General features: G+C 43.9%; 1 protein-coding gene across 1 annotated transcript in view; it reads right to left on the minus strand.

Annotated features, from left to right (window-relative positions):
• The window catches only part of AOAH (acyloxyacyl hydrolase), a gene marked incomplete at both ends in the record, with an annotated part of 64,907 nt that overhangs the window by 8,737 nt on the left and 36,326 nt on the right, over nt 1–19,844 (minus strand). The window contains 8 exons of the mRNA XM_079538199.1: nt 92–188; nt 1,675–1,734; nt 1,815–1,873; nt 4,203–4,375; nt 9,682–9,756; nt 10,793–10,829; nt 17,191–17,273; nt 19,648–19,739. Coding sequence (XP_079394325.1) covers nt 92–188; nt 1,675–1,734; nt 1,815–1,873; nt 4,203–4,375; nt 9,682–9,756; nt 10,793–10,829; nt 17,191–17,273; nt 19,648–19,739 — 676 coding nt within the window. The remainder of the gene's footprint in view (nt 1–91; nt 189–1,674; nt 1,735–1,814; nt 1,874–4,202; nt 4,376–9,681; nt 9,757–10,792; nt 10,830–17,190; nt 17,274–19,647; nt 19,740–19,844) is intronic.

Consider the following 19,844-nt stretch of genomic DNA (forward strand, 5'->3'; position numbering starts at 1 on the left):
AAACTGACTGAGAAAACCTGCCCTTGCTACAGAGCTAACACATTGGGATGGGTTAGCACCACTTGAGAGAGGAGAGGGAAAAGCCACTTACTTTGTTTCAGTGGGAAATCCATGTAGAAAACATCAAAGTTGGCAAACTTCTGAGTTCTGCTGATTTCTTTCAGGACATTGGAAAGTTGTAAGGCTCTCTGCAAAAATCAAGCAACGCAGTGAAAACTCAATGCCCTGTGCCATTGCAGATTGCACCAACTCAGATAATAAGACTAACATGACACATAGCTACTTTACCAGAAATTTCTTTTGGCAGTGGCCCTGCTCCTGTATAACTATTCAGGCCCTCCCATTTCAGGAGCCTCTGGATGAGTAGCAGCCCAGTTCCTCTTAAGGAAGACTAAAACTTTCTGTAGAGGCTCAATGTTTTCCTTTCCCTGCTGCTGTATCAATGGTATTAATGCTCAGCTAGCCAGGCTGTATTCTGCTCTTACTCTCAGTGGAGTAAATTACCTCCATCAGCAACTGACCCAATGTAGGGTGAATTCTACAGACACAACAGAGGTTAAGATCTCCTAAATACTTAACAGTATTTAGGAAACAGGGCATGTAACAGTGGTTACATGCCCTGTACATTCTGTAGTGCTGGTGTTAAATAAGGTGCAGTCCTGCAAAGATTTAGGAATGTGCTTGAGAAGTGAAGAGGGGTGGAGCGTACAGTGCAAAACAAGTGTAAAACCTGGCAAAATTAAAGCCATATTTTTTGTTGGCCATGCCACCAGGAGCAATGTGCTTGAGGGACATCAATGCAGACCCTGGGCAGGGGTTTGCTCCTGCAGCCAGCAAAACCTGTGCCATCAGCTTATCATGCTTGCAGCCCCTGGCCTGTGAGCAGTTTCCTTATCAAAGAATTTCTTCTCAAAGAGCAAGACCCTGAATGTTTTTGTCTCATGGAGATCATGGGGACCTCAGAGAGATCACGTCTCTCAAGAATGAATTTGGACAGCTGAAGGATCACGGGATGAACACAGGTTAGCTGTGCTGTGCTCTGAGAGCCTGCAGGATGCTTGAAAGGATGGGCACAGAAAATGCCGCATCTTGTCACCCACATTTATGGAAGAAAAAGTGTTCTGATGTCTTGCATTTGGGATACCAGGTTTAGTCCAGCATCACAGCAGTCATATAAGACTAAAGCAAAATGAAAGAAATCAGTACATAGTTTCTGTTTAAGCTTTCTCTCGATATAGAGATGTTGCACATTCTTTTAGTTGCTCTGCATTCCAATGATGTATTTTTATCTGCTCTGGCTGTTGTGAAATGATTTAGGGCATCTTGTGCTGTTTCAGTGAAAACATCTGGTTGTATAACACAAGACACCTGGTATTTAGGAAGAATTTCATCACAGAGAGGGTGTTCAATATTGGAACTGGCTCACCTGGCAGATAGTGGAGTCCCCACCCCTGGAGGTATTAATGAGACTCATGGATGTGGCACTAAGGGACACGGTCAGTGGTGGGTCTTTGTAGGCCAGGTGGACAGTTGGACTTGCTGGTCTTGGAGATCTTTTCCAGGGTAAATAATTCTAGGATTCTATACAAGATTCAGGGGTAGGGCCGAGTGGAAGACTCTCTGGGCAAGAGGGCGGACCTGCACATCAAACTCAGAGGTACCATTTCTCCTTACCTCTGAGGTCAGGTTCCTGAGGGTCTCATTGGCAGTCAGCCAGCCGCTGCAGGGGCTCACCTGGGTGGGCAGGGGAGGCAGGGGGTCAGTGGCAAGCAAATGAGAGGAGAGGGCAGGGATGCTCCTAAGGGAGACCCTACCTGAAGGCAGTTGAGGAAAGTGTACAGCTGGCTGTAGGTGACGTCTCTGTTCAGCTGCCCTGCAAAACACAGAGAGAGAAGCTCTGCATGCCCAGTGGCCACAGGTATTGCCATGACTTTGCTTTGTGGCTCCACGCATCCCCACATTTTTCATTGCTGTTCCAGGAACTACAGAGCATGACAGCACCCAAATGGAATGGGCTCCTCGGGCTGCTTTGTAGGAGCAATATGGCACAGGTGTGGCTCCTTCTCTCATCCTACAGTCAGGGAACAACAGCAGGAGAGCTCAAACATCAAAGGCAGGTGGGAATGTCCCAGACCCACACAGTCCCAAATGCCAGGTCCTGACAAGGGCTTTTGTGGGGCCTGGGGTGCAAATGGCTGCCGCAGCCAATGGGTTTGGTCTACATGAGCCCAGGTGGGTATTTTGTCAGAAAGCCAGGATGACTGCTGGCGGAGCCTGATGGGCTGCCAAGCAGGGAAACCTCCTCACAACCTGTCGGAAGATCTGCCAGAAGTGATGCCTTGCTGCAAAACATGTTGCTGAGGATTAATTGGTTCCCTCTGAGGTGATTGAAGCCCTCTGAAAAATTGCCAACTGGCCCTATAGCTAATCGCTCCTGGTTTGCCTTGTGCCAAAAATGCTACGTGTTATCTTTGATAATTAGACACCCAGTAGAGGAGCCGCCCCTGTGATAAACATGCACTCAAGCACAGAAGTGCATTTGTGTGACTGAAGAGTTGTTATCTCCCCCTGAGCCAGAAGGAATGGGGATTTCCTTTTTTTTTCGTTATGTTTTCACTTGATAGTAGTACAGTGCTAATTTGATGTGATCATGTGATGAATCACAGAATCACAGGGGTTGGAAGGGGCTTCCAGAGATCACCAAGTCCAACCCCCTTGCTAAAGCAGGTTCCCTATAATAGGTTGTATAGGCAGGCATCCAGCCAGGTTTTGAATATCTCCATAGAAGAAGTCTCCACAACCTCTCTGGGCAACCTGTTCCAGTGCTCCATCACCCTTAACATAAAGTTCTTCCACATGTTTGTATGGAACTTCCTATGTTCAAGTTTATTACTCCTTGTCCTGTCACTACACACCACCAAGAAGAGCCTGGCTTCATCCATTTGCCTCCCACCTCCATTTAGATGTTTCTAAACATTAATCAGATTCCCCTCTCAGTCTTCTTTTCTCCAGGCTGAACAGATCCAGGTTACTCAGTCTTTCCTCACAGGGGAGATGCTCCAGGCACTTTATCATCTTTGTGGCCCTTCGCTGGATTCCTTCTAGGAGATTCCTGTCTTTTCTGAACTGGGAAGCCCAGAACTGGACACAGTAGTCTGAATGTGGCCTCACATGGGCAGAGTAGAAAGGGAGGATTATAGAAGAATAGTAGAAATGGAGACTTCAGACTTCCCGAGAAAAGGAATGTACTTTTGAGGGGCAAAATGACTAGGCAGTATATCAAGCAGAAACTATGGGGCCTATGGGTAATGACAGAACTTGGGGAAATCAAAGCCACGTGAAAGCTCAAATAGCAAAAATCATTTGAAGATATAATCTACCAGCTCACTGAAGTGATTTACCTTCTCTCCCTTTACTGATGAAGACTGATATGGCAACAACTTCTTATTCAGATGCAGGAAAGATTTCTTTACCCAAAGATCAGAAGGAACATACTTTTGGCCTGGTTCCTCTACAGTTCCTCATACCTACACTTGAATGGAGAACACCAAACATACTTTTGCTACGTGTAAAAATGTCGTGGTTTTATGATTTTTGTTAATGGTATTTCGATATAAACTTTCTTTGCTACCTGGATGAAATATTTTGTGCTTTTTTCTTTATTGACAGTAGGATAATAAGAACAAACATTATCTCGAGGCACCTAAGGGCAACTTTGCTCGAGAGAAAGCCTCAAAACGTGCCTATGTGGTGTGAAGCTTCAGTCGTCACACCTATGTGCAGAATAGGAGGTGGCAGTCACCCGAGTGCTTGTGGAAAATTTATTTCTCTAATATCTACTCAGTCTTTTGCAACTCCTTGGCTTAATCCTGCCCTGGTCCACACCTAGTTTTACCAAGATGTCCATCAGTCAGAGACTGGAGTTGTTCACCAAGTGCCCAGCTTGTTTCTACCTCCACATTTTGTGTTGAGCATGGTTTGGGGCTGAGTGGGTTTGAGCATTGTATGTTTAGGGATCTGCCCTCTAGATGCTCTATTCCATGCTGGGGGTGACTATCCAACTGCACAGGCAAGTTCATACTTTCCAGATCTCCACTACTTAGGCTTACTTGAAATATGCCGATATTTCACAAATTACTCAGGGAGAGAAGGAAACATGAGTGAGTGATGACCAAGAGGACCCCACAGCATCTCGTATTTACCCAGAGGATGATATCTGTTGTGTAGATTATCCCAGAGAAAGCGGCCATCCACCAAGCCTGTCAGAATCACGTGGCTGCTGTTTGGAAGCCGGGAGTCCAGGTATCGCAGAGCTTGCATGACGTTGGAGAACATTTCTTTGGGGGTGGTCATGTGAGCCAGCGTGTCCTGGTTCCTGTAGAAGAGGGTGCAAACAGGGCATCGTGTCAGGCACTGCTGGGCCTACAAACAGGACGTGCAATAGCAGTGCTTTCCTCTTTTCTGTTCTTCCATATTAGGTTAGCTGAACAAAACCTTATAGAAGTGACGTGCTGCTCTTTAGACTCTTGTTGCTATTGCCGTAATAACGAGCAATGCAGAAATTAACAAACAAAAGGCGGGTGTGCAGTCTTGTTTTGTGGAGTGACCTCTGAAGTTGAAATAAATTCCAACTTACACAAGAAAAACAAGCAAGCCAAACTCCCCCAGGCTTCCTAGAGAAAACTGCTCTTGTTGTATTAATAAAACAACCACTGCATTATATAAAGAATGATCACCTGATCTCTCCTGAGTGCTGCTACTGCCTCATATCAACAGGTGGATGGAGGTGTCTCCAGGCAGGTAATCTCCCAAGGGCTGAGGAGATGATGCTGGTCTGTTGTGAAAATGCAGCTCAGCTTGACCAAAGCTTTCAGAAAGAAAGGGCTTTTCCTGGAATCCTTTATCTGAAGAGCACCCCTAAGCCTTCCACGTGGTACAGGGGCTTGGAGACCTTCCCTGTCAAAGTCTGTGAGCCACATATAGCCAATACGGCTTCCCCATGAGTAAGAGCAGGGCAAGCTCAAGATGGAGATGACTAAACCGTTGGGAAATCAGGCAGGATTGCTTTGCTGGTGAGTGCCCTGCAAAAGCAGAAGCCTCCACAACCTCTGGTGTTTTGCTTTGAGGCACTAGAAATGGTTGCACTGTGGGGAGGACTGAGTCCTATGTGGCAGTGCCATGCTCTTCCGTTAAGGATCTGGGATTCCTTGCTAAGCTACATTTTGCCTGCAAGATAGTAATTAGACAAGTTTCCTGGGCCTAGATGTTGATCTTAGTGCAGTATGTGCTTCTGCAGTGTCTAAGAATTTCTGGTTAGAGAGAAGTGAAAAACAGCATTAAGATTCAGGTTCACGTTTGTGACAGCCACCCAAACCAAGTACTTTTGAGATAAGGCTGTAGTTTTGCCCTTAAATTATTTCATTTTCACCTGCAGGTGTTGCAGAACTTGATTTCAAAATACTGAGCTGATGTAAGGTCACTATGGTAAGCAAATACAGCAGAGGGAGATAAAATTGATATGATATTCATAGCTCCATGTTCTCTTGCCATTCCCCACTGAAGCCATGCAGGTGTTTCCATGCATTTCTTTACATTTCTTCTCTGTGCCAGGCTTTGAAATTAAAACCTCTGGAACCTCTGGAAGCTGGTATCATTCCAGCATGTAGCAAGCGGCATTAATGGCAGGATGCTTGGCTGCTTGCATTGGATCAAGCTATTTTAGGGAAAGCTCCCTGCTTCCATACAGTACACAAATGCACAATGGATGGACACATGCAGCTCGTGGATGTCTCAACACCACAGGTTCCACACAGAGAAAGCCTCATGCAATCTGGACTTTTGCTTTTCCAGCTCTCCTCAAAACATGTTTGGCCACTGTCACCCTTGTGTTTGCTGCAGAAGTTGTAATTTCAAAGCTGGGAAAGAGAGGCTGGGGAAGGTTGCCATGCCCCAAGTGCAATCAAAAGGTGCAGAGACAGCGTGGTGTCTGCAATTGGTGGTGCTCATTATTCTCAGATTGTGGACATTACTGGGAGCGTACACCACACACTCAGTTTCATTACCTTCCTCCTTTACAAGAATCCAAGTAACTCGTTGCCCTGCCCTTCACATGAAAGTGGGCATTTTAACCACACCTTGGCCAAGAATTGTGTCTCCAGTGTGCTCAGCACGACTCTCTCGTCTGAAGCTAAGACTTCCAGATGGCCAGAAAGATAAAATTACTGCTCTTCAAAGATGTCCTGAACAGGTTTTCATTTGTCTAGTTTGTGGCTTATAGCCAGACATTCTGGATGCTGCACATTCTGGATGCTTTGGGCATTATCAGACCATAGAGTGACCAGATGACAAAAAAATCCTGCTGTGCTCCCCATCCCATCCAGTGGAAGCGTGATGTTTCCATACCAGCTGCAGTATTTCCTTTACTGGAGTCACAGGGATCAACACAGCCAGCATCTCTTTTGATGCTATGAATGTTGTGGAGGAAAACAGACAGCAAAGAAAATCAGAGCAGACAAAAGTGTCTCTGGCAGGTAATGGGCACCACGACAAAGCAGTAACAAATGCTGTTTTGTAACATACAAACGGATGACATAAAGTTGAAATCATTTAAACTTGTGGAGAGCTTCTTTTTTTCCTTCAGGCAAGAATAGAAAGCTGTGCTAGGGGCAGGGGAAGTGAGAGGATTAACCTGCAGAACGAGGACTAAATCACAGGGAAAAGCAGTGACTTTAGCAGAGTTGGAATACATGCTCAGCAGAGCCTGGGCCAAGCCTGGGAGAAGACATATCAAGATGGCTCCTGGGCACTGTAGGGACAGAGAGAGCCCTGCCTGGTTCTTGTCCATCCCTGTCTGGAGCACAGCACCCAACATGCCAAGTTCTAACCCAAGCACATGCTGTTCAGCAAAGCTTAAGACCACTGAAATGGGGATGTGTTAATGACAGCCTTCATAATAGTGCCAGCTTTATTATATAGCCTGCAGATGAGCCCTCAAAAGCGTTGGAAGGTCTTCCATGTGTGTGCATCATAGAATCATAGAATCACAGAATGGCCTGGGTTGCAAAGGAGCACAGTGCTCATCCAGTTCCAACCCCCTGCTGTGTGCAGGTCACCAACCAGCAGACCAGGCTGCCCTAAAACACATCCAGCCTGGCCTTGAATGCCTGCAGGGATGGGGCATCCACAGCCTCCTTGGGCAACCTGTTCCACTGCCTCACCACCCTCTGGGTGAAAAACTTCCTCCTAATATCCAACCTAAACCTCCCCTGTCTCAGTTTAAAACCATTCCCCCTTGTCCTATCACTCTCCATCTTGTAAACAGCCATTCCCCTCCTGTTTATCTGCTCCCTTCAAGTACTGGAAGGCCACCATGAGGTCTCCCCGCAGCCTTCTCCAAGCTGAACAAGCCCAGTTCCCTCAACCTTTCCTCACAGCAGAGCAGCTCCAGCCCTCTGCTCATCTCAGTGCCTCCTCTGGCCCCGCTCCCAGAGCTCCACGTCCTTCCTGTGCTGGGGGCCCCAGGCCTGGACGCAGCGCTGCAGATGGGGCCTCACAAGAGCCGAGCAGAGGGGGACGATCACCTCCCTCTCCTGCTGGCCGCCCCTTTTTCATGCAGCCCAGAACACAGCTGGCCTTCCGGGCTGCAGGCGCACACTGCTGCCTCATGGCCAGCTTCTCGCCCACCAGGACCCCCAAGTCCTCCTCTGCTGGGCTGCTCTCAAGGAGTTCTTCTCCCAGTTTGTTTTGGAGTAGCACTCTGCCATCACTACAGGAAGGGCAAGGGAGAGATGCTCTTCAAGCAAACTTTCAAGGGATCATCTATCCTCTCCCAGTCAGATGGGAGGGGGTGACCTCAGAGACAGTGAGGATGGAAAGAAGTCCCTGTTCAAGGCAGCAAGCAGACTGCCTCTCAGCCTGTCCCACCTTCCCAGGTGCCCTTACATAGCAGGTATGAGGCTCTGGAGCTGGAGGGACAGGGGGATGTGGATGTGGGTGAAGGTCCACCCACACAGGAGAGATTGCCCGGGGCTAATCAGACTGCTCCCCGTATTGCTGCAGTGTCAATCAGGAAAAAGGAAGGGCTGTCATCATATCCTTTCATAGGGGAAGCAAGGATCCGTCCCACAGGGAGATGTGTTGCCTGCAGGTTAGCAAGGCTTTAAACTAGATATGTTGGGAGAAGGGGATTACTGGGTGACAGAGAAGAGCATGGGAACGCTGCCAGCTTGGGAGGTGGAAGGGGAAAACCCCAACTTGTTCTAGAGGTATTAGGGAGGGCTCCTCTGGGAAGGCAACGATCACATTTTAAAACATGTGTTTGAAAGTATCAGCCTAAATGAGATTAATGTCTTTGGCTGTTGTGGTTTCAGCTGAGATAATTTTCAGTGCTGTGTTTTGGACTTAAATGAGAATTATGTTGATAACACAGCAATGTTTCAGTTGTTGCTGAGCAGTGCTGCACAGGGCCAAGGATGTTTCAGCTTTTCATGCTGGGGGAACAAGGAGCTAGGAGGGGACAGTTTAGAGCAGCTGACCTAAACCAGCCAAAAGGCTGACCAATACTACATGAGTTCATGATCAGCAATAGAAGTAGGGTTTGGGGAGCAGCTGCTGCTTGGAGAGATTGGCTGGGCATTGGCAGGTGGTGAGCAATTGTTTCGGGCATCACCTGTGTTGCGCATTCTTTTTGTTGTTACTGGAGATTTTTGTTAGCTCTCCTTCCCTTCCCTTCCTTTCGCTTCCAACTCTTGCTTATTAAACCGTCCTACCTCAACCCAGTGAATTCTTGCACTTCCCAGTTCTCTCCAGCATACCACAGCAAGTGAACAGCTGTGTGGTGCTTAGCTGCCTGCCAGGTCAAACTGTGAGACTGGCTTAAAAGGAAATCTGAAGATCCATCATGGTGAAGATAACGTTAGATAGACAGAGTGCCCTTTTAGACCACTTGCAAAAACAAAGCTGGGGTTTGGGTGTGCTGCGCATCGGCCTGCTTGCAAGTGTGAACTTTCTGGGCTGTAGTTTTGTCACTAAGGGAGGAAGAGAAGTATCAAAACAATGACCTCTGGGCAACCCTGTGAGTGTTCATAATGGGTAGTGCCAGAATCATTAGTTTGGAAAGCTTCAGTTCATTCTCCTGCTGAGCTTGTGATGTGAGCAAAGCCAGAAAGAAAAAAAAAAGCCATCAGGAGAGCACAACAAAGCCTGCAGGCAGCGTGCAGCATAGGCAGCATGGAAATCGACCTTGACAGGAGACCATATTGTGGTTCTTCACAAAAGGTAGGCATGGCTCACTACCCCATCTGGTGGGAGATGGCACACTGGGCAAAATGGATACACATGCTCATAAATGCTATTCTTTTTCCTCCTGTTGTTGTAATCCTTCATTTGCTATATAAGAAATAGTCGACTTCAAGCATTGCCTTTGGTCACTTTATCAGTAAAAAAAAGACAGAAGAGCTCTAAGTAAGGGCTGGTAGGCAGCAATGATAGATGCAGATAAGGTGATAACCAGTATTTTCAGCAGAAAAATGAGAGTGAAGCAAAGACCAAGCAACAACAGCAAAGCAGAACATCACTGAGGGGAAGCCTAAAGCAAAGAGAATAAAAAGGCCAAAGCAGCAAGGAATAGTCTAAAGAACCAAATTTATGGCCATATAAAAGCTAGCTTGATTTCCACCTTACCCATTGCAGACGTCATTCCCAATTGTAGCATAGATAACTATGGCTGGATTGTCCAACAGTTGGTTTCTGGCCAAGCTGAAAGGTAAATCAGCAGCATATTAGTGGGCAATACATCCTCAGAGCCTGAATCACATGCTGCATGAGTTCATGTTTGGAAGTAGTTTGTTCAGATTTTGCCAATGCTCAGATGGCTATCGTTCTAGGTTTTGTTTTGTTTTGTTTTTTCTTTTCTGTAATTTTATATTTTAATCAAGGTTCTCACATTAATTTTTTTCCTCGTTCCTTTCACCTCTTATGTATTTTTCTCTTTCACTGCCCCTCTTGCTGGCTTTGTATCTCTGTACTATTCAGAAGCCAAATCAAGTAGTTTCATTTCAGGGCAAAGACATAAATCAAGCTGTGAAGTTTCTAATTAGAGATGGGACAAAACTGTATGTGTGGCTGACAACTGCATTTATGGATGGGATTGAGCACAATATCAAATTAGGATGTGGCTTGAAATTCAGCAAGACAGAGGAATGATTCATTAATGTTTGCTTTTTTTTTTTTTTTTTCTGCAGGGGAGAACTGTAAATCTTTCAGGAGTGAACTGCATCAGTGTAGAGAAGGCTAACCCTAAGCCTGACCCTAACCCTAAACCAAACCCAACCATTCCATAGCCATCAAATTCATCTGAAAAGGAATGATGCTTCCTCTCCATGTCTGGTAGCTACTCAGTTCTATCCATACAGGGATAATACTCCAGGCATGCCCACGTCCATCACATTGCTACTAATCAGGAGCAATGTGGTCAGTGAGATCCATAGGACAGATATAAGGCAAAGCTCAACCTTTTCCTGAAATTCATGGAAATGCCCCACTGGCTTAAGATTAAGGCCTTGGAGTTGGTGACATCCACATTTTCAGAGTTTTTCCTCTCTTAATGAATGCTGGTACTATAGAGGAAACAGACAGCACTTCGGAGCACAGTGGCCTGGTGAAGTTGTGCTTCTCGAGGCACTTGTGGATAATGCATTCACTGCAGGGCCCTGCTGCTTCCATTTGAGGGTGCAGGATCCCACACACACTCCTGTACCTGCAGTCAGCATTCAGAATCCCATCAAACACTCACCTTTTTATTAAACCGAGGAGATTTCGTGAAGAACCACCTGATCACATGCAGCAGGAATAAGAGGAACAGTAAAAAAAAAATCATTACAGGGACAAACAAAGGGAAAAGCAAAACCCAATTCACTGCACATTTCTAAGAATGTAGGAGTGTTAAAAATAAAATGGCAGCAGCAAGTGCCTCTGTGACCTTCTTGTGTGCCAGCATTAGGAAGTAAAGCTGCATCCAGTACCTGCTGACTCTCACCTGAGTTCACACATTAGACCGTAGAAAGTCAGATACTTACAAGTGTTGGGTTGTTTGGATCTGGCTTTTAATCTAGATCTGGCAGCTTCTTCCCATCTGTTGAACATAGTAGTCTCTTGTAAACCAGCCAACCTGACTTGTCAACAGTTGATCTACTTTTAACTTTTCCTATAAACTGCAAGAGGAACTGTTCTCACTCTCCTAAGTGTCTCACAGCTATGTCACATTGGGAGTGATTCAGGTCCTAAACATAGGCACCAAGAGCCATTTTTGACATCCCAGGGTACCCAGGACGCCTGCAGCAGGATTGGCAGATACAACACAGGATGCCTGTGAGATTGTGCACTTCTGGAGGGGCAGCTGGCGGTGGGAAATATTCTGCAAAGACTCTCTGCTTTGCTACAGCACTAGGCACCAATGTTGGGGTGTTTGCATCGCTGCTGCCACCAGTGGCAGACTTATGAAAAATAGTATTAGGCCAGCTGCAATGCTCCATAAAAGCTCTGCATTTTATTAGCAATTCACCCAAATGGCTGGGTGCAACGTTTTCCTCCTCTGGGAAAAGAACTAGCTTAACCTAAGCATCTGTACAGGTATGCTGCATTTCATTTATGCCTTGAATAAGAAAAGCATTTCCCAATCAAGAGAGCTTTTATGCATAAATCTTTCTAGCAGGCCTTGCTAGAAATTGTACGCATCCCAGCTGTCTGCAGCACGCAAATCAAACTCCGTCACCTGCAGAACAAGAGTGGCAGCAAAAAAGCAGCCAGGAGAAGCATGGTGCTTTGTTCAGGATTGGACCGGGACTGTGACAGCAAGCAGCTCACCCACAGCATGATTCAGGAACATGAACTTCAGAAGAGAAGGCCCTATGCGTTGTACTGGCTTTTATTTTGTCGCATTTTCACTTTCTCTCCTCTTTTCTCCCTCTTCTTGTATCACACTCCGCTCAGCTCCTCCCCGCTCTGTCCTTTTTTCTGCATACTGCCTTGAAGCTTGCTTTGAGGAGCAAATCCGGTCCTCCCGTGGTTTGCAGGGGGAAAGTTGTGGGCAGAACATCATTAAATCTCCGCTGGACTGGTGTTGTGAAAAGATCTAAGAGATAAACCCCTAAGGTAGCAATAATACACTTTGCATTTGAATAGAAGTGCCTTTGTTACTATCGCCAACTGCATATATCACAAAATCCTTTGTGTTTTAAATAATCCAGTTCTTCCAGGCTAAAAATGAATGTCTCTCTCTGCTCTCTCTCTCTTGAGGGTTGCTAGTCCAAGCAAAATCCACTTCTCCTGTTGAGAAGCCCTTTCAGCAGAATAAGAGCTCCACGCAATCCTTAGAAAACACGGCTTGGAACAGAAAAACCACTAGCTGTCTGTTTTTTTTTCTGCTTAATATCCTTTCAGCAAGAATTCAGCATCTCTCTGTTAAGCCGCTCTGCCGCATGACTCCCTGAACTGAGTGCTAGTGCAAATAAATTAATTGGGATCTCTGGAAATTAAAGATGTATTTGCAAAAGCTAAGAGGCTCTTCTTGGGTAGGTGCTACCTCCACGAGTGCAGATAGTGAAAAGCAGCTCAGCACGCTTATAGACCAAGTCAAAAGACCTAGAAAATGAAGGGCTTTCATAGAGAGCATTTTCTTTTGAGAAAACTGAGTTATTAAGGAAGTTTTTATGATCTAGGTTGCAATTTCTGAAGAAAACATTCAAGAGAGAAGAAAGAGATCAGGCAGAATGAGTGTTTGAACTTCTGTTACCCCTGCATTGCAGAATGCCTGCCGTCTCCTCCTGGACCTCTCCTCACCTCCCCTTAGTTGCTTTCCAAACATTTTCAGACTGGTGGCACTTTTGGTGAGGAGTCAGGGTTGGTTTTACTTCCACAACCCCAAGTTTCACAAGCCTTGAAATTCTTCTAAGGTGTGCTTTGCTTGGTTTGCTTGCTCAAGCCCTTGTATGGCTGACGATGTACAGTGTGGACCTGCACAGATAGAGTCTGGGTCCAGATAGCACTGAAAGTGCTGCATGGCTAAGAAGGGCTTCTGCTTTCTCATCTTTTGCTCCCTTATGCTGTGAAAGCAATTAGAAATGCAGTTGTGTAAAAGAAAAATAGTTTCTGAATTTCCCCAAGTGAACTGTGAGCACAGTTGAATTTCTAAGACAGCCAAAATCTAAAAACTCCACAAAACCATGATTCTTTCTAAACTGGTTTCAAAGCCACCATGAGGTACCTGGTTCTTGATTGCTCAGAGAGGCATGGCATGTGTTAACGTGGCTGATTTTTTCTCATCGAAGGCAAAAATCCCAAAGAGACAGATCAGACTATGAGTAGCAAAGTCATACACAATATAACCATGATCTTTAACAGTGTATAATGTCCAAGTATCTCATGGAAAACATGGATGAGAATCACAGAATTGTTCTGTAATTATTTAGAAATTCTTTAGAAATGAGGGTGTTCACTTTCTCCATGTTTACTTAGTGATACTTTGGAATATTTGAGCAAATCATTGTACAGAACAGGATGCTTCTATCAAAGGGGTTTCTACACGTGCTGGGACACATTCGAGCTCCATGTCTGAGCTTCCAGACTCAATTCTCACATCTTAGGATCAACCTTAGTCAGTCAAAACCCAGCAATAACCTACGGATTTGCAAGCACGTGTGAAGATGCCAGAAGTCGAGACACCAAAATCATACTGAAAAGGATGAATGAAGAAATTAAAATGTTGATGGAGAACATTGATTAGGAGTGAGAGCAGATTGGTGTGCATCCACGGTCGGCCCACACCTCCAGAATTTCTTTCTTTCATTGCATCTCTCTGGGTCAGCACTGGTTTTGGAGAAGGATAAGTTCCCCCAGCTGGCGCTCAGTCAGGCCGGTGGTCAGTTTTATCTTCACTGATACCAGCAGTGCCAATTTAAATCCTCACATTCTGTGGAACTATTATGCTGAACAAGGCAAGAAGAGCAAACCTTTTACAATATTGTGTTCACTGTGATGATTAAGAGAAGATACCAAGGGATGATCCCCTGAGATTTTTCTATCGCTTTGGTAATTTTCCTCCTTTTTAAATTCCCTTCTCAATTTTCTTCACATCCTTTTGCCTTGTCACAGGCTCCTCTCCTTTTGTATCATGCAGGAGTCTGCAGTGTAAGTATGAGAGAGAGAAGTATAAAAAGGAATGGTGCATACAATGAGATCTCTCTTTTTTAATTTTTTTTTTTTTTAAGTTTGTGAGGTAATTGGGAAGATAGAAAAAAGGAAGGCACATCTATTAACTTAAATAGAGGAAAACAAGGTGATAGGTTATCAGACATTGAGGTTAACTCACTATAAATGAGAATGGTTGGCCTCCTCTAATTTGGCCTTTTTTTATTCCCTTGCCCAAAAAGTTATCTGAGGGACAGTGACCACAAATGCCACCAACTACAAATGCCAGGTGAGTAGGTCAGGAGTACCTGTAGGCAACCATGACACCAAAATCACTGCCAAAAAGACCGAAAGTCTCTGAAACATCCCACAGACATCAAATGGTAGGAAAGCATACAGAGGCATTGCCAGTGACAAAGGTGCTGGCATGCAAGGGGAACTTCTCCAAGGGAAAAGCCCACCTGAATTTTGAAGGGAAGCCTTGTCTCATGCTGCCTGTTGAGGAACTTACTCCACCCAGTGAGACAACTGGCTGTTGGGGCTGGGGGCATTTAGCATGTTTCTAGGTAGCATTAGGGACAGTGGTGCTCCTCATGTATGGCCATCAGGACTCAGGTCAGTGAGGGGAAATATCCCTTAAACTAAATTATCCACCCAAGGAGAACAATTTTTCCCTCATTTCTGCAGCCAGATTTCTGAAGCATTAAAACTAATTGAACACAATGCAAACAGAATGTGATAATAACAGAATAATCAAGTATCTTTTAAACGTACTGCTGGGAACATCATTTAGCCCAATGCAAAATAGCAAACATAATAAACCTTAATTTCAAAGGCAGATTGCTGTGTCCCTTCAAGAAAGCACAAACATAATATAATTTGATTATAACAGATGTAATCAAACTCCATTTTGAAGCAATTCATAGTTTCCTTTCACCCCCACTGTTCTGTTTTGAGGCCTGTTTAAGGTTTTCGCTCTTAGGTACTGACCTTTTTTAAAGATCCCACCACAAACAGTGGTATAACTAATGAAAAACCCACTTGTACCAGAAGTGTTCTTTAGTTTGAATCATTCTTCCCTCTTTGCGGTGTTCATACCTTAGAGGATTCAAAGCCAGAACCGTAATCCCTTTCAATCTCTACTAAGGTGTTTTAACATCAAGCTGTTCCCTTGAAGGAGTCGACAGCTCCTCCCAAATCAGTATCACCTGTAAACTTAAATAATGTGCATTCGAGCACTGCGTCCAGATTAAAACACTAAAATGGAGCCCTGGGAAATCTCACTAGAGCCTTGCCACCAGCCTGATGCAACTTCACTATGACCCTTTGAGCCTGATCTGTTCACCCACTTGTTCGCCCACTGCATTATGCTTAGCCTACTCTTCGCTGGACATTTTGTCTGGAAAGATATTGTGAGAAGCATTTTCAAAAAGCTTAACTGAAATCCAAAAAGATTACATCTACTGCCTTCCCTTGGTCAAATAGATGGGTAACCTTGTCAAAAAAGGAGATTCACTTCATTAAACAGGACTTTCCCATCATGAACCCATGTTGGCTGTGACCAACGATGTCAACGAGGTGTTTTTCAGTAACTGTCAGAATAATAATTGCTACAATTCCAGCAGGCACTGAAGTGAAACGGACAGGCCTGTAATTATCAGGACCTCCTTTTCTTGTCCCTTTTGAAAATTGGGATGTTTATCAGCTTCCAGTCAACTGAGACTTTTCCAGGTTCCCAAGACTATTGAAAAATACTTGAGAGAGGTCTCACAGTGACATCAGCCAGCTCTTTGAGCATGCTGAGATGAATCCTATCAGGCCCCATCCAGATGCAGCAGCAAGTCTAACATAATTTCAGGGTTGGCTGCAAGTTTATAGTTACCACAGTCATGATCCCAGATCCCACCATCAGTGTGGAAGATGAAGAATTATACATCTGTGCTTTGCCTGCATCCCTTTTTTGCAAGGTGACCATCCTCATCAAGTAACAGAATAATGTTATCTTTGCTCCTTTTTTCTCTGTTACCATGTTTTAAAAAGTCCTTTTTGTTGTCCCTCACATTACTGGCCAGCCTCAACTCTAATTGAGTTTTGACTGCATGTACTTTCCCCTGCAATAGCAAGCAGCATCTTTGTAGTACTCCCACATTGCCTGACCTTGCTTCCAGTGTCCATACACTTTCTTTCCCTACCTAAGCTGCAGTCAACACTTCACCCTTGAGACACTGTTTACAAGCAACAAAACTAGGAGGATATTTTGACTCCTTTAGGTCCTTAGAAGCAAAATAACAACAAATTTCTCCATGTAACAATGCTTACAGAATAATGATTTACTCAAAACATATTTCAAGCAGGGATATAGGAAAAAATCATTGCTGCCTACAGAATTTAACTGCTACATTAGGTAAGAACAGCCTAGGAGCTACAGTACCATGCAGGTGTTGAAGTAGATGAGTTTAATTCCCAGCTCTGCTATAGTCTGAGATGGCTTGTAAATTACTTCATGTCTTTGCATATGAAATAGCATGAATACTCTTCTCATTGTCCTTTAACTGCAACTTGACCTCAAAGTACTGTTAATAGTATAAAAATGGTCATTTAATACACAGTTTAGTAGGCTTTATTTACATCCTTAAAGGGTGCTCTGAAACTACACGTTCCTTAAACTTCTAATGGAAATAGACAGCTGGGTAGAAGATACATCTCTAATACTGGAAGCTTTACTAACAGCCCCACAAGTTAAAAAAAAAACAACAAAACTGTCAAATGAGTGTAACTCGACTGGACAAACAAAGAAAAAATATCAGCAAAGTGTTTCATAAAAGTGCAGATAGAATTGATCAAGGATAGATGCTGAGTTAAGTAACTGCTGGTCTCTATTTTTCCACAAGACATGTAGGTGATTAGGAAGGGTTTTCTCTTAGTTTCCGAAAGATGCTTATGAAAGTCACCTCAAGCACCATACTAATAGGATTTCTTTTTAAAGGTTAAAAAACCTTAACGTACCATTCTGGGAAATGTTCTGTAGGTCTCGGTGATTGCAGCGATTTCTCCTGCGTAAACGTAGATACAGAGAGTCTGTCCAGCCTCTGAAATAAATTAAGAATATGTGAGCTGCTAGGCTTGTATGATGTGAATGAAAACATCAAATGCTATAAAAAAAAAGTATGTTCTTGATCCTCAACAGCTCTGTTCACCGGCAGAAAATATAAGTCAATTCTACTGTTTCTCTTTTTTGTGGTCATAAAATTCTATTATTTTGAAGAACGAGGCCTAAAATGGAAGACTGAATATTCTCTGGGAAGCTGTAAATGGATGGTGAGTTTCTTTGGAATGTTCATTTTGGATGCTTTTGTCCTGATCTTTCAGGCAAGGTCCTTAAGAACCTATTTGTTATATGTTATTTATCAAAACAATCCTGTTGATTGCTCACTGATTGGCTTTTCAATAGTCAGCTGTGGAACAGTGAAAAGAAAGGAAAGGCATTCATTTCCCAGTGACATAAATCTTAGGTGGATTGATCTGAAAACCACTTCTGCCTTGATTTTGATCAGTTTTCTCCTGCACTGTTGAGAAAAATGAAAATGCAATGAAAAGGATAACAAAGCCAGCAGAAGCTGATGAGAATGTCATGCTCTGAGTCACAGTTACCTGGTCATTGTTACTGGGGATGTTGATCTTGTATTTGAACTTAGATAGTGAAGTTTTCAGGTAATTGCAATATCATGGCTCAAGAACAGTCAATTGAGGTGAATGCAGAAGAACATAAAACAACAGTAAGTGTTGAAATCAGCAATAAAAAGCAACTACCTACATAGACACACTTGATAACACCAACCATTAACCATGCAATTGGCTGCACAAGGAATGCAGGAGATCTCTGCCTTTCAGCATAGCAGTGGAAGGATGAGGGGAAGCAAACAAAACTTCTTGGCTATAGCAGACACTCCTCAGCTCATCAGTGATGTACATCCTCACTGATTGGGGGTGGGAAGGTTGGGCCTAGGCCATATTTGTTTGCGACTCTATTTCTGCAGGCCTGGAGAGAGAATAGAAGCCTTTCTGCGAGCGGTGCTCTCCCAAAGCACATTGCCTGCTGGTCCCCTGCAGACTCAGCCATTGCGTTGGGAGATTTTGAGCTGCTTCTCTGAAAAGTGCACTGAAATCCTGAGCAGTCCTTTTTTGCTTTCCAGACATGGAAGAGATTTAAAAAACAGACTGAAAACTCAATGCTGATCCAAGGCCTATTGCTGGCACAGGGTTGCTGCTAAGCTCTGGTCTGTTGCTAACTTCAGATCTTTTGCCACCCAGTTAAATGCTGAGTTCTGAGTAGCCTGATGTTGTAATCGATTTGTAAAGGCTGGTTTTGCTGGTAGTCATGAAAGAGGAGGCTGCATAGATGTTCTCTGTTAGCTCGTGAAGTGATACAGAACCTTTAAACACGTATCCTGTGCAGGTAGTTGAGGAAGCCCAGTTTGTGCACAGGCAGAAAGAAAGTACAGCTGCATGGCACAAAAGATATTTTTCCTGGAAAAGAATATATTGTGTCAATTTATAAGTTCTTTTGGTAGAAGGCTTCCGTTGGTTTGGCCTCTGCTTGGTTTGGCATTTCATTGGATTCATGACCTACCTTTGATATATAAGCTAAAAAACATTTGCCTGAACCCAGGCAAAACCAGGCACTGCTGATGAATTATATCCTTCAGCTCTGGCAAGAGACATGAGCCTCTTACTGCTGGTCAGAAAGATGATTGAAGAAAATACTTTTTTTTTTTTTTTTTTTTTTTTTAAACTTAACAATTCAAAATGCAGACATTCCAAGGAGTTTTTATCATGTTTGCACTTTGTGTTCCTTCCCTTCTGAGACTTAGACTTCTTTTCTCCATCTATCCCAGCAGTCTTCCCCACTCAAAAGAAGAAATTCAACAAAGCAAATGAAGTCATATAATTTTCCAAACTATTCTTTTGCTACTTTCTACTAGATGGAGGAAAAAAAAAAAGCACACGGAAAAAAGACTGCCCCACCTGCAGAAAAAGAAATACCATCAAAATAACCACAGGTTATCACTTATTCTACTGTTTCAAGAACAAAAATAAAACAGGAGAAAAGGGTGCAAAAAGAAAGGAAAACGCTGATCTTTGTTATTCTTATCTATTTTTTTCTTCTCACTGCTTTGGAAGTTTCAAAAAAGTAAGATTTCATTTTTTAACATCTTCCTTTTATTTTTTTCCTCCCAAGCTATAATTTGATCAGCTCTAAAAGCACAGAGAATTTCAGGAAGTCTGGGCTAGATGACTGAGAAGTGTACATTTACTTAAGGTTTTTAACACGTTGCCAGATCAGAGGGTGACCTTGATTTTAGAAACCCATCTGTCCAGCATTTTTTGTCTTTTCTTCCAAGCACTGCTTTTTTGTTGCTTTCGAGGCTCACTATGGCTTCTCCTCCCTGTCCATTAGCTTACCCAATGGTGGAGTTTAGGAACCCGGTGATCTCTGAGAACTGGGGCCAGTCAAGCTCATCGGTGAAAGCCATGGGGAGATTAGCAAATGATTTCTGAAAAAGAAATTTTTAAATCAACTTAATTTCACCTTTACAGACAAAAAAAAACAGCAATTACAATGATGGTTATAGTGGTAATTATTTAAGAAGCTGCCTCTT

Source organism: Tetrao urogallus (genome assembly GCF_951394365.1).
Source record: "Tetrao urogallus genome assembly, chromosome: 7".
Lineage (NCBI taxonomy): Eukaryota > Metazoa > Chordata > Aves > Galliformes > Phasianidae > Tetrao > Tetrao urogallus.